Source organism: Semicossyphus pulcher, unplaced genomic scaffold (genome assembly GCF_022749685.1).
Source record: "Semicossyphus pulcher isolate SPU_LCO1_2020_fin unplaced genomic scaffold, fSemPul1.0.p SCAF_10, whole genome shotgun sequence".
Taxonomy (NCBI): Eukaryota; Metazoa; Chordata; class Actinopteri; order Labriformes; family Labridae; genus Semicossyphus; species Semicossyphus pulcher.
The window spans coordinates 10,752,837-10,766,299 of record NW_027211604.1 but is presented as its reverse complement, the minus strand read 5'-3'; the positions used below and the strand labels follow the sequence as shown (position 1 = coordinate 10,766,299).

At 43.7% G+C, this 13,463-nt stretch overlaps 1 protein-coding gene across 2 annotated transcripts in view; it reads left to right on the top strand.

Annotated features, from left to right (window-relative positions):
• LOC138595101 (serine/threonine-protein kinase PAK 3) overlaps window positions 1-12,510 on the top strand; it is a 30,386-nt gene extending 17,876 nt beyond the window's left edge. The window contains exons 4-16 of one of the 2 annotated variants that reach the window (XM_069666427.1): window positions 576-729; window positions 805-842; window positions 3,407-3,469; window positions 4,684-4,839; window positions 4,929-5,103; window positions 6,626-6,689; window positions 7,807-7,855; window positions 7,977-8,089; window positions 8,982-9,099; window positions 9,311-9,410; window positions 9,615-9,811; window positions 9,993-10,130; window positions 11,356-12,510. In XM_069666427.1, the coding sequence (XP_069522528.1) occupies window positions 576-729; window positions 805-842; window positions 3,407-3,469; window positions 4,684-4,839; window positions 4,929-5,103; window positions 6,626-6,689; window positions 7,807-7,855; window positions 7,977-8,089; window positions 8,982-9,099; window positions 9,311-9,410; window positions 9,615-9,811; window positions 9,993-10,130; window positions 11,356-11,445 (1,455 nt within the window). In that variant the 3' untranslated portion in view covers window positions 11,446-12,510. The remainder of the gene's footprint in view (window positions 1-575; window positions 730-804; window positions 843-3,406; window positions 3,470-4,683; window positions 4,840-4,928; window positions 5,104-6,625; window positions 6,690-7,806; window positions 7,856-7,976; window positions 8,090-8,981; window positions 9,100-9,310; window positions 9,411-9,614; window positions 9,812-9,992; window positions 10,131-11,355) is intronic. The other variant, XM_069666434.1, reaches the window with a different exon arrangement.
• The last annotated feature ends 953 nt before the right edge of the window (window positions 12,511-13,463 follow it).

Genomic DNA, 13,463 nt, shown 5'->3' with positions numbered 1-13,463 from the left:
CACTCATGATATGTTATTGGTTTTTACTAGGGATAGACCGATTATCGGCCGGGTCGATTATCGGCGCCGATATTCGGCATTTTGACACATTTCGGCATCGGCCTTTTATTTATTTTTTTTAACCCGACGGCCGATAAGAGATCAATTTAAAACCGGGTTATTTTGGCTCTGATGCATATGCTTAAAGGCATTTAAACAAATTTAAGTTGTTGGAGTTTGTATTATTCAAAATTTTTACGCCAATATTTTCACTTTTACTGCAAATGAATATCGGCTTCAAATATCGGTTATCGGCCTCCTTGACTACTAATAATCGCTATCGGTATCGGCCCTGAAAAAACCATATCGGTCTATCTCTAGTTTTTACCATACACAGAGAATGAAATGTAAGAATAAGTGATGGTTAGACTTGCTGTCGAGGCTTCACGCTAAGCGTCACACACAGTGAACGTACATTGCACATTTTACAACCTATTAAAAACCCACTCTCTGTCCTCAAGACAAACCTTAAATATTGTAGCTTAAATGTCACATTTTACTCTCTTCTAACATTTAACCTCGATATGTTGGCGCAGGGCATCCCGGAGCAGTGGGCACGGCTCCTTCAGACCTCGAACATCACCAAGCTGGAGCAGAAGAAGAACCCGCAGGCCGTGCTGGACGTCTTAAAGTTCTACGACTCCAAAGAGACTGTGAACAACCAGAAATACATGAGCTTCACCTCGGGAGGTAAGAAACACTCCATCAATGTAACACTTCATTTTCTATCTGCCCCCTCTATAATGATGTTTGTTTCTGTTACAGACAAGTCGGCACATGGGTACATCGCAGCAAACACTCTGGTGAGTTCTTTCATATCAAACCTACTTACATGATGCATTTAATGACATCCTGACATCTATTAACTGTCTGGTTATTATCGCTAAAAATCCACCCGGTCTCTTCTTCTTAGCCGCACACTGTCTCTGCCATATTTCACTGCTTTGGAACATCTCATAAAGCTTAGTAATATATATGGAGGGAAATGTAATTCATATCCATCTAACAGCTAATGATATCACAGGTAAGTTGCAACATTCTGTGGATTTATTTGATCGTCTTAAACCTCAGAGACATTTTGCCTCTCCGTCGACACCACAGTAAATCTGTCTAACTCTTTGTGGTAAATTCTGGGACAGACTCTGTAGATTCACTTCTCACAGACTTCTGCCTCTAATGGGCAAAACATGTGTCCTGAATTTTCCATACATGCCGATCAGCGTGCACAGAAACGGTGACTTGCTGCGAGCCACTGCTGCTCATTGTTTATTTTTCCAATCTGCACTACTTAACCAGATTTTGAAACAGCCATAGACGAGCTCCACTGGAGGCTCAGCGGCATCTCGAAGGGCTCCCGCTGTGCTGACCTCATTCCTGGCTTTGACCAGAGTAATCTATGCTTTGAATGCCTCGGCCTGAACACGCTCAGTGGGCTGAAGGAGTGGAGTCCAAGTCTGTTCAGTGGGATTCGCTGCCCGCGGGCAAACTACAACGGGCCCACTTAATGCAGGGCTATTGCCTGAAAGAGCTCTTTGCCACTGAAGGGCAGGCGGCTGTGGCGGTGTGTCTAAAAGGTTGTGCAGGCCCAGTGAGGGTATTAAAGAGCATCTCAGCCGTGGACTGTCACAGCGGTCCACAGCCTGCAGAGGTGACTCAGCTATTGGCTACGATGCCTCACACTTATCCTAGCATTGAGCTGTAATATCAGACCGTCTCAGAGGAGCAGAACTACCGGAAAAGTGCCATTAGTGCGTCCGCAGAGGCACACTTTTAGAGCCCATCCTGAGCTACCTGATGCGCTCTGCCACATGAATGAAATCTCCGACACACCTGCAGTGTTGTTTACTTTAGCGATGTGCTTGTTTTGCAACTTGTTTTTGTTGTCTTGTCAATCAGGATGAAGTAGAAATATTTGAAGCCATTTTTATCAGGCAGAAAAGAGATAACACTCCACTGGTCTTGCCCTCTGTGAACATCCCATGCAGCCGGTCATGTGTGTGTCTCAGGTCGATAAAGCTCCTCACCTTAACCGTATAACTGCCGATAATGGAGCTAGGGAACTGTGCCGCATCCTAATGCAGCCTTGGCCTGAGCAAAATGTAATTATTGAGTTTAGATTCTCGGACTTGATAAGAAAATCTTACCTTACCTTCTGTCCCTGATATCCGCACTAACAGGCTAAATATTGACCTCAGTGTCACATATATTACCTCCACCAGACAGCAGATAAACCAAACTAATGTTTCTGGCAGGAAACAAACACTCGAACTACAAAACAGGAAGTCCTGGATAATTCACTCTCCTGTTCTACCTGTGCAGATGGATGGATCACTCCTCATAAAACTACTCTCACAGCATCCACAATTTGTTTATCAGAGAGCGAGAGCTTCACATCATGCTGCACTTAAAGTGTCATTACATTTATGTTGTTGACATTAGATGTTTATGTTCTGTAGCAGTAAAGGATCATTTGTCAGATCATTTTTTGTTGGAGCCATGGGGCTATTAGAACTAACTGACTGATTATTAGCTGTAATGCATTTAGTCCGTCAGTGGTTTACAGTCTTAAAGCTTCCACAATGAAACTGTTTATTTCCCATCACCCAGCTTTCATAGAAATTGCAAACAGGAATTGCAAGAAAGGTGGTAAAGAAAGCTGTAATCTTTATTTATGTCTTTAATTGTCATTATTGCTTAAAGTTATAGGAAAAAATACCATTAATCCACTTTGTTTTCACGTTATGGAGCCAGTGTGACCGTTCTCTTTTACCAATAATGACACCATTTTTACTACCTGAGGACTCATAATATTTAAGTATCAAAAACAGACTTTACCACATTATTGGTTTCATAACATTTTTTTTCCTGCCAGTTAAAGAAAGGTGACATTGAAAACTGTCATTCTTTAACTTAGTGTTGTCAAGTTCACCAAAAATAACTTACAAATTCAGACAGAGAGTCAAACATGAAAACGAGTCTGTCTGAATGTAACTTTGCTTCTGTTGTACTCTGACAATGCTGAACAATAATTAAGGTGTAATCTCATAATTCTGGTTGTCTGATGGGTTGCATCATTAATATGTTTGAAATGAAGCTAAGAACCTTACAGAAGAGGAAGTTATTGTTTTACACAACAAATCTGTAGAGAGATCTCAAAGTGCAGATGTTCCTGCCTCATGTGGCACTATCTGTCTCTGTCCCGACCTCTCCTCATGCTGGCCGTTAGGAGGACATTTACGGACCCGTTGTCCATCCCTCGGTAGCGTACCCCTGCCCTCCCTCCCCTCTCCTCTCGACTCCGATTAATCTTAAACACTGTGTGGGTTTCTTCTGAGTAAATCCTCCCATTTTCAACCTTCACATTCAGAACCGGCTGCTGTCATCTGGGCCTCCTGTCAGCCTTAGAACCTGCAGCGCATTATTTGAAAAGGTAACTCCTCCATATTACTTTCCACATGATGTTTCTCTGCATTGGCTTTAAAGATAAATTTGATCTTCTAGTTTCAAAAATAAGAGCCATCACTCTCTGTATAGTAATCTCATGGGGGGTATGATTGGATCATTTCTGATTTTCCAGATGTATTTTGTATCTTCCTAAAGAGCACCTCTTATCTTTTTCTCTGAACTGGCAGGGCAGGGGCGCATGCCACTGAGGGTTTTGATGATTGTCTAACTGCATGTATGAGCTCATATTCCTTACTATACAATCCACATCACCATCGCAGACATTACCGCATGGCTCTGCGATTAAAAACACATGGCACTGCTTGTAGTTAGACCCTCATTTCTGCACTGCAGTCTTGGCCCAGCCCCCTTTTCTTGGAGCAGGTCAGAGGCCCAGTATGTCTGAACGAAGGACCGGGACTTTCCTTCAGCCAGAGCCTTTCCCTTTAATCACTAGAACTAAGCTGCACTGCTTCATTTATGCATGACGAGACTGGAAATGGATGAAGTGTTTCCATTCCAAAAGAGGAAGACGATCCAAGGCTAGCTGCGTTTTGGATGGGGGGAATAAAGGCTGAGCATCAGGCATAATAAATATGCTTCAGGCTTTTTAATAAGACTTGTTGAGAGGTATCTTCCACATGCAGAGGAAGTCCTTCAGCATATTGCACATTACTGCAATGAGGCCGCATGTTCTCTCCTGTAGCACAGCTAAATGTGTAGCAGTCTGTTAGCTATAACCCTCAGATATTCTGCACTGAATGGCACCTCTCTCTCTTAATGCTTGTCTCTTTAGCTCTCGCTGGACTCATAACACTTCCCTCCACTGTTAACAGAAATGCTCCAGATACTTTAACCCCATTCATTCCTGTTTTTGTTGTACTGTTGTACAGGGTACAGTATCGCAACAGATCAACTGTATGTAGATCCAACAAGCTCGATTTTGTGTCACCGCGTTTGAATAACATAAATCTGTTTTGTGGCTGACATAATTTGTATATTTATTCAGTTTTTAAGCTTAAACTTAAAACAGAACTCCAACCCTGTAAATGTCTGGTTCTGGGTTTGCAGGATGTTTACAGGGCTAACAAAGAAATAACAATGATTTCCTTTAATTTGAGAAAAACATCAGCATCCGCACACTCTTTTCATTCCGTGCTGCTGCAGGCACCCAGGCTCACGTGCGTTTCTACCCTCCAGGGAGCCAAAACGTCATCGACAGAGCCACCGATCGCTCCGCCTGTGTCCGAAGAAGAGGACGAGGAAGAAGAGGAAGAGGAGGAGGAGGAGGAAGAAGAGGATGATGACGACGAGCTGCCCCCTGTCATTGCACCTCGGCCCGAGCACACCAAATCTGTGAGTTTTACACCGCGCACTCCTTGTGACATCATTCTGCTTCCAATGCAATCATTTCTGCACGTCTGTGACTCTGTTTCTCCTGGCAGATCTACACACGCTCCGTCATGGACCCACCAAAGCCCCCCACCCCTGTGAAAGAAGTCCTGACCCCTCCAGAGTCGCAGGTCCAGCCGGAGAACACGTCCAACACGATGTATCGAAACACTGACCGGCAGAGGAAGAAGTCCAAAATGACGGATGAGGAGATTCTGGAGAGACTCAGTATGTGAATTACGAGCTACGTTTTCAGTGCCCCCATTTCTTTTGTAGTTTAACTATGTATTAGGCTGCTCAGTTATATTTCCTGTGAATTGTATCTCCTTAAATTATTGCTGAAGTTTTTCTTATGCCTTCATTTGCCTAAAAATTGTCAAATTGGAGGATATGGAGACTAAGATAATATTATTTATCCAAAAAGTATTAAGTCCTCATATGGTTAAAATCCACACGTTTCTTAAAGCAGAACTAAGGACATGGAAACTGTTGAATAATTCCCTATATGTTGCTTCAGGAGCCGAGTGCACCAGCTGGGCGTAACAAAATAGATCTTATCTCTTACGTCCGACTTAGCTACAACCGACATCTTGATTCGAATTTACACCGAGTGCACCAACTCTGACCGACACCGGTCGGAGCTGCGCCCGGTCTTATGATGCGCGTCCACGTGAACACTCGCAAAGCAGTGAATGCAACACACGTCTCCACTCTGTAACCCCTCAAATTCTCTTCAGAAGATATGAACAACACAAAAGTAAAGAAAAATTGTGAACGAAGGAAACTCATAGAGTTGTATGCAAAAACAGAAAAACTGGACAACATACACACAGAAAACAAAAGCAAGCGACAAGGACATTGATCACCGCTGTAATCAATAGTGATAAGCATGGCGATGTACATTTATCATGTCCCCCACGGTGTTTTGAAAGTCTCCGTTGGCATAAAATCTGAGCTCAGTCAGCACCAGCAGGGCGGGGACAGCGCCGCGTTTCTGCCGCAGCTGAGGGGAGAGCGCTTCAACTAATTCAAACCGGACTTGTCTGCCAAAATGAAACATTTCGATCAGCTCACTTTCCAGTGGCTTGGCCCGATCGCGGATGACTCTCTCGTTTTTAATGCCCTTTTATTAATCATCTTGTAATATAACAAGACGCGCTGCAATTGTGTTTTTTCTCTTTTTGTCGTCTTGTGACCGTTACTTTAACGGCTTGCTTTACCGTGAATGTAAGTCTGACTTTCTAAACTTACGCCTGCTCCATCCTAGGCGTTAAAGATGCACCCGGGTGCAGCACAAACAGGGCTTAACTCTAACCGGTGCACAGGGCTTAATTTAAAGTCTGTTGTAACTTTGAGCTCTAGGCCGGACATAACGTTACACCCAGCTGCTGCACTCGGCTCCAGAAAACAAGATGGATATTTCCAGTGGCTGTTTTTGTACATTTTTCTACCAATTCATCATTCTGTGTATTTGGAAAAATCCTCCAGAAGAACTGGGAGCGCTAATGTAATCAAACTTGGACAAAGAAGTGCTCTTTTTATTGATCGTGGCCTTCAGAGGACCCGCCTGCACAGCCAAGTAGAGATGCACTTAGAGTAGCGGCACTAACCGGCACTTCTGAGCTAGAAAGGCAGAAAAGGTTCTGCAGTGATGTTTCCCTGTGTGTCTATGTGGAGGCCTTCATGGCTGTGCACGCCTACACGAGCTCCATCATCTCTAATATATTTGTCTGTTTTCTCTCTGACTCAGGGAGCATTGTGAGCGTGGGGGATCCCAAAAAGAAGTACACGCGCTTCGAGAAAATAGGACAAGGGTAAGTCCGTCCGTGATAAGGAACCAGTCGTCACTGTTGTTGAAATGGAGCGATTTCAGGAGCAGTCAGTCTCTGCAGGAGAGATGGAAGCTGGAGTGACCAGGGAGGGTGAGGGTGGATGACTGGGAGAAAGTAAGAAGAGAGGAAATGAGAAGTGTATCCTGAAATGGCCATGGGCCAGATTAGCTCGGCCCTCTCTCTCTCTCTCTCTCTTCTTGTCTTTCACTTTTTCAAGGCTGCTGCCTTTCTCACTCTCCCCGTTCACTCCACATCCACACAGATAAAAACTGTTGGGTTCTTATCTGTTCATGCTCACTGTTTCTATATTTGATCAGGAAGCTGCTATCAGAAACAGGAGATAACTGTCTGCTTATTAGGAGCAGGAACTGTGCTCCATTCTTCTGTGCCTCTGACAGGACACAGGTGAAGCTGACAGCTAGAGAAAGAGGGAAAACCGCAGGCTTAAACTCACAGCTGAAGGTTTTTAGTATCAGGAGTTACACTTCCAAATAAGGAGGGATTGGCTGCATACCATTCCTTTGACCTGATATTGGAATCCATAAATTTCTTGTGCTTCAAGTTTCTGTTGTTAAATTAGCACATCTTAATATAACCGTTTTACTTTATTATTTTATGACTTTATTCAACTTAAGTTATTTTAAATGAACGTTTTAAAACATCCGTAAATCCCAGCACCAAATAAGGTGGAGAACATGTGACCATGGTCTCTGCTTTCCAGCGGAGCAAAGGGTTTGAGTCGAGTGTCTTCCTACAGAGTTTGTTTTTCTTCTTAGGTTGAGTCAAGCGATGAAAAGGCAACGTGTCTTTGGTTTGAATGTTATCTAGAACATCTGACATCTTAAAATTGGTCTTCAGCAGGCTTATAGTGAAATAAGTGTATCATACTGTTTTCCCTTTAAGTCTGAGAAATAATAAGCAGCTCCCTGTAGCGAGGAGGCAAATTTATAAAGGTTTAATAATGATTCTGCTGAGGTGTACGCTATAAGTCTCTGGAAACATTTCAATAAATTACTGATGCTGTTTTAACACCACACAGGCATTGAATTATAAATTTAAGTGTGTATCTTTAATGTGATTTCATCTCGTGTTTCTCCAGAGCGTCCGGCACCGTGTACACTGCCATCGACATAGCAACCGGCCAAGAGGTAAGTCAGATCCTATCGTTGATTGTTCAACACTCACACGCTGTATGTTTTTCCTTCTCCCCTGCTGAGCCGGCGGGCTCGCTCGTGCTCTCAACAACACATTCCTGCTCTGTTTTCTCAGGTGGCCATCAAGCAGATGAACCTGCAGCAGCAGCCCAAGAAAGAGCTGATCATCAATGAGATCCTGGTGATGAGGGAAAACAAGAACTCCAACATAGTGAACTACCTGGACAGGTCAGTGAATAAGAGAAGGGTCACATTTGAATGGAAAAAAAGGTCAAGGCCTATTTTTTTATGAATTTTAAGGCCATTTCAATTTCCTGGTAACATTTCTTATTTTGTCCAAAACCCAAAGATATTAAATTTCCTGTTTTGCAGTAGAGTTAAAGCAGCAGAGTCCTCTCAGTTGAGAGGTTGGAACGAGCAAAAGAAGACTGATAAATGTAAAAGTTTGAGTCATGTTTTACATATAATCTAATATACTCGTACAGACATTTGCATGATCTGAGAAATACAAGATTTATACAAAGTCTCACCACCCTAAAAAGACATGAAGAGACACACTTATTACAGCTTTTGTATTTTTTTTAAAACACTTTTTCCATCCTTTGTTCTTCTAACATGGTTAAAGGTTCCAGCACATGTGCACTGATGCAGCGTAGTGAAGGTATCTGATGCTAATTTGCCTGCAGCAGCTGATTTGTGGACACAACTCAGAGTTCAAGGTCACTTCATGCTGTTACCATAGTGACATTGAGGGATCCTCTGAGCCTGCTGCAGATCCTTTTTCTTCCTCCTCGTCTCCTTCTTCTTCCTTCTTTGGCCTTTTAACTGCAGGCAGCGGTCCTCTAAAGGAACATTACTGCCCCCTATTGTTAAAAACGTGCAGCAGAATTTTACAACACTATTCAGTTTCAAATGTTTAGCATCTGCTCCACTCGGCTCTGATTTAATTACTTTGATCTCTCTGCTGTTGTTCACAGCTGCCGGTCCCATGCTTGAGCACCGACTGTGTGCTGTAACTGACTCTGTGTCTCGAGGACGCAATACATCATAAACTGTAAATGCGTGTCTCTGTGTTTTTCCATTTAGAAATTGTAAACCAGTTTTCTGCTCCATTTTTCAGTTACCTGGTAGGAGACGAGCTCTGGGTGGTGATGGAGTACTTGGCCGGTGGTTCGTTGACAGATGTAGTAACTGAGACCTGCATGGACGAGGGCCAGATCGCTGCAGTCTGCAGAGAGGTAAGAAGCCAAGTTTAGACATCAGCAGCACCGCCCACTGCTTCTGCTGAGAGGACCTGACCCTTTTGTCAGGTTGATACATGCAAACTATTGAACAATCATTTTTACACATTCCCCAGCCAAGAGATATATGTGTGTTTAGTTCAGGCTTTTCTTTGTATGAGTGGGAGTCTATTAGATATGTTTTAAAGCCTTTTTACTCTCTCTTCAGTGTCTCCAAGCCCTGGACTTCCTGCACTCCAACCAGGTGATCCACAGAGATATAAAAAGTGACAACATCCTCTTGGGTATGGACGGATCCGTCAAGCTCAGTAAGTAATATTTAAATTTGGCTTTGTTGTGCTAGAATTCAAGAGTGTTTTGAGTGTTAAAATTCAGGCTGCATTAAATACAAGAACACCTAAATTAGATATAGGTAAAGCAAAGTAAAAACAGTTTGTCTTATGTGATAAAGAAGCATTAAAAATGGACTATAACACAGCTGAACCTCTCTCTCTCTCTGTCTCCCTCTCCAGCCGACTTCGGCTTCTGTGCCCAGATCACTCCAGAGCAGAACAAGCGCAGCACGATGGTGGGAACGCCCTACTGGATGGCACCGGAGGTGGTGACTCGGAAGGCTTACGGCCCAAAGGTGGATATCTGGTCTCTGGGAATCATGGCGATAGAGATGGTGGAGGGAGAGCCGCCCTACCTGAACGAGAATCCCCTCAGGGTAAGACACAAAGTGCAGCAACACATGACTCAAGACTTTATCAGACTGTTTAATCCTTGTTTGACCTCAGGACTAAACCTGCTCTACCAACTGTCTGATGCTTCAAATTGTGTGCATTGAAAATTATACTTGGAGGCTTAAATAAGGTTTAACAGATACTTGACTCTGTCTGTGTTCCCAGGCGCTGTATCTGATAGCTACAAATGGGACTCCAGAGCTGCAGAACCCAGAGAGGCTGTCGTCCGTGTTCAGAGACTTCCTCAACCGCTGTCTGGAGATGGATGTGGATCGCAGAGGCTCTGCCAAGGAGCTGCTCCAGGTAAAATCACACGATGACAACGTGTAATATTTTGTGCATTTAAATGTAGAAATAGGTTACAGATATGTGGGTGATGTACCGTCCAGACAGTGAGATAACTAATACCTTTTTATCCTGAGTTGTCAAATACTGAGGCTTTGTCACAGCCCTATGGCGTCTCAAAAAGATGCCATTGTAAGACACGTGGTTAATGTCAAACAATAAGTGTAGTTTGGTTTAGGCAAATAAAAGTTCCACCTATAATGGTACGTTTACTTTTAGATTCACTTTACTCTCTCTACTACTCTAAGGGTGCTTTGACACCTAAAGACCGTTAGTTTGATCTGAATCAAAGACCAAATTGTGACAGTGTTTGCCTCGAGTTTGGTTTGTGTTCACACGGTAGCTTTTACCAACAGAGCAAAAGTTAAACTGCATTCTGATTGGTCAAAATTTCCACGTGGGAAAACTCATTTTTTGTTGTCGCATTTTTTTTTACTTAACCGACATTGTTCCACAGCTCGATCAGTTCCATTCTCCTTCAGTTTTTCACTGAACAGTTTGAATACGTCCGTGTTCTTGTGTGTTTCCACAAGCATTTGTGAAATTGTTTGGCCAGCCCATGTTTCTATTAGAGCTCTCACCTCGTCGTGCCCCGACGTCTGTCGTCTTATCATCTTGCTGCCTGGCTGCGTGGCTGTCTCTGCAAGTGTCAACATCCGTTAACAACCCACAATGCTCAGTGCTTGGTTTACTTCTTAATCAGGTCCTACTTTAAGTCGATTATGTTCTCACTTGAATCAAACCGGACCGTGATTCGTTTGTTCTGGCGGACCATTGTCTGGTGGTTTGTTCCACAGCAGAGTTGGAATGCATGTTCTCAGCTGTCCAAAGGAACCGGACTTTCGGAGTAGAGTCCAAAAGTCTGGACCAATGTTGTCAGGTCTGAATGCATCCTAACCTCAGTGTCCTGAGTAAGGATCCTGGGTTGTTTAGCCAATTTGTTTCCCCTTCAATGGCAGCCCTTTCTCAGTCTTTCTGCTACACTGCTACACACAGTTTCTCTGGGCATCTAAAATTGACAGGGATGCAGAAATTAATGGTAACTTGTGCGTCTATATGAGACGTCAATAGCTTTGACAAGGTCCCCTTAGGAAAACGAATGGCCTATTTCCAATAGTAAATATGCAGACACCCTTGTATGAGCTCTGTATCTACATTTACTGTTCTTTTTTTCCTTCTGCAGCATTCCTTCCTGAAGCTGGCCAAGCCTCTCTCCAGCCTGACACCTCTGATTGTAGCTGCAAAGGAAGCCATAAAGAACAGCAGTCGCTAGGGTGTGCCCTCTGTCCCCACCTGAGGCTGGAGCCCTGCCTGGGATGTGTGCGTTCGTGGGGGCAGGGGCTTGGTTGAATGCGCGGTGGGTGACGCGACAGTGACAGCACAAGGAGGGCGGGGGATGTTTGTGTGACATACAGTGACAGCACAAGGACAAAAGACCCCCAGGCCTCACATGTAGGACGGACATCTGGCCTTGCAGCCTCTCGGGCCCCATGCTGCTGAACAGACTTTGCCTCCTTGTTTACTTCTCCAGCACTCTGTACATGTAGAGCAGTCCATCACAAGTGTGTGTGTGTGCAAGCGTGTGTGCGTGCGTGCAAAACGGTGCACATCTCTTTGCGTCATGTGTCTAGTTTGGCAGCAATCCCTCCGAAAACCACGAAAATAAGGTGAGAAATCAGAAGAAAATGTGCTCGTTTTCAAGAAGGAGCTTCAGGAGCGAAGAGGAGGAAGCAAAGAAGAGCCTGTGCTGTGATTCCTTCCCTTCCCTGCCCGGTTTCAGGGTGGGTTATCTTTCCTCTGGTCCCTCCATGGAGCACAATCAGGCCACACTTGCACCCACTGATGTAAGAGAGGGACTCTTGCCTGCATGACTTTGGCTCTGTGGAGAAACTGCGCTACTCCTCTGCAGATTGTCACGTCTCAAGGTGGCATATTTTGGTGTGTGTGCGTGCGTGTGTGAATGTGTGAAGGGGTGCAGCTACAGGGGAAACAGTCAGGTGTAATTTCACATGACCTATACCAGCTTTAAACATCTTTCATTAATCTGCTTCATATCAGTGAAGAGATACGGGGCTCCTATTTCATCCCGTCAGACAGGCTCTGTTTCAGAGTCAGTGGAGTTCAGGTGAGCTGCAGATGATTTAGCGATTTTCAGATACCGAAACACTGTTGCTGCACAGTTTGCCTGCTTAAAACACGTCACCAGAAGTGTAATGCCGTATCTATTATGTGACTCAACTGTAGATCATGCATGAAGATATTTAAAGAGGGGGTATTATGCTAATTTCAAGCTTCATATTTCACTCTGTGATACCTGTGGAGTAGCTTAGCATATTTTACAGTTAGAAAAACTCATTTTCCTCACACTGGTGCTCCGTGCAGGCCTCTGCCTGAAACGACTCAGTCAGCTCCGTCCCTTTAAGAAACCCCGCCCCTACAAGCCCACTTTCTTCTGATTGGCCAGCTCTCAGAAGCCTGTTGACATCACAAAGTGCAGTGTGTAGAAAAAACTGTGTGAAACCTGGCGTTCACAGCAGACTGAGCTGAGAAGCCTGGGGATTACTCCAACATACTTTGACCTACAGATTTGACACGTTTAGTCTGGACATCTAACATTGTAACATTATATATATGTCTTAAAATGTCAACAGCATAATACCCCCTCTTTAATCTTAAATATATAATGAACCATGCTTAGTCAGGAGGAAAGTCTTTACATCAACGTTTTGAACTGAACAGTCACCTCCATGTGGCAGGAATGATTACAATGACTCAATAATAGTGTCAGCTTCACTCTCATATCTGCAAACCCGTCAGATCCTTCGTAACTGCTCGCTTTCATAGATTATCACATTAATTGTGTACAAGACCCTCAAATAGGATTATCCAAAGATACTCAATGTGTGCAGCTTTCTCATGAAACTTAATGTCACTGTAAATTAATCCGAATGTTGGGAACAATTTAACAGCTAAGTTATGTTTCTTTTTATTACATCCGAACGCAGAGTACGACTTTACATAATTGGAAGTGTTCCATTTTATGATCTGTTCCTGCTGATGGATTGTCCTCTTTAAGGTGCTGGCACACAGCGGATCAATATTTCAGACCTTTAAATTAACTTTTTTCTTCCAAAGGTTGAGAACAGAAGGTCAAGTTGTTGTTTTTTACCTGCAGTGGGTTTGAGATCTGGTGCCACATATTGTCACGAGGCCCCGTGCATCACTGTGACCTTTCACCTTAAACAGAAAACATCCCCCCTTGACAAATTGAAACGCATCAAATGCTAAATT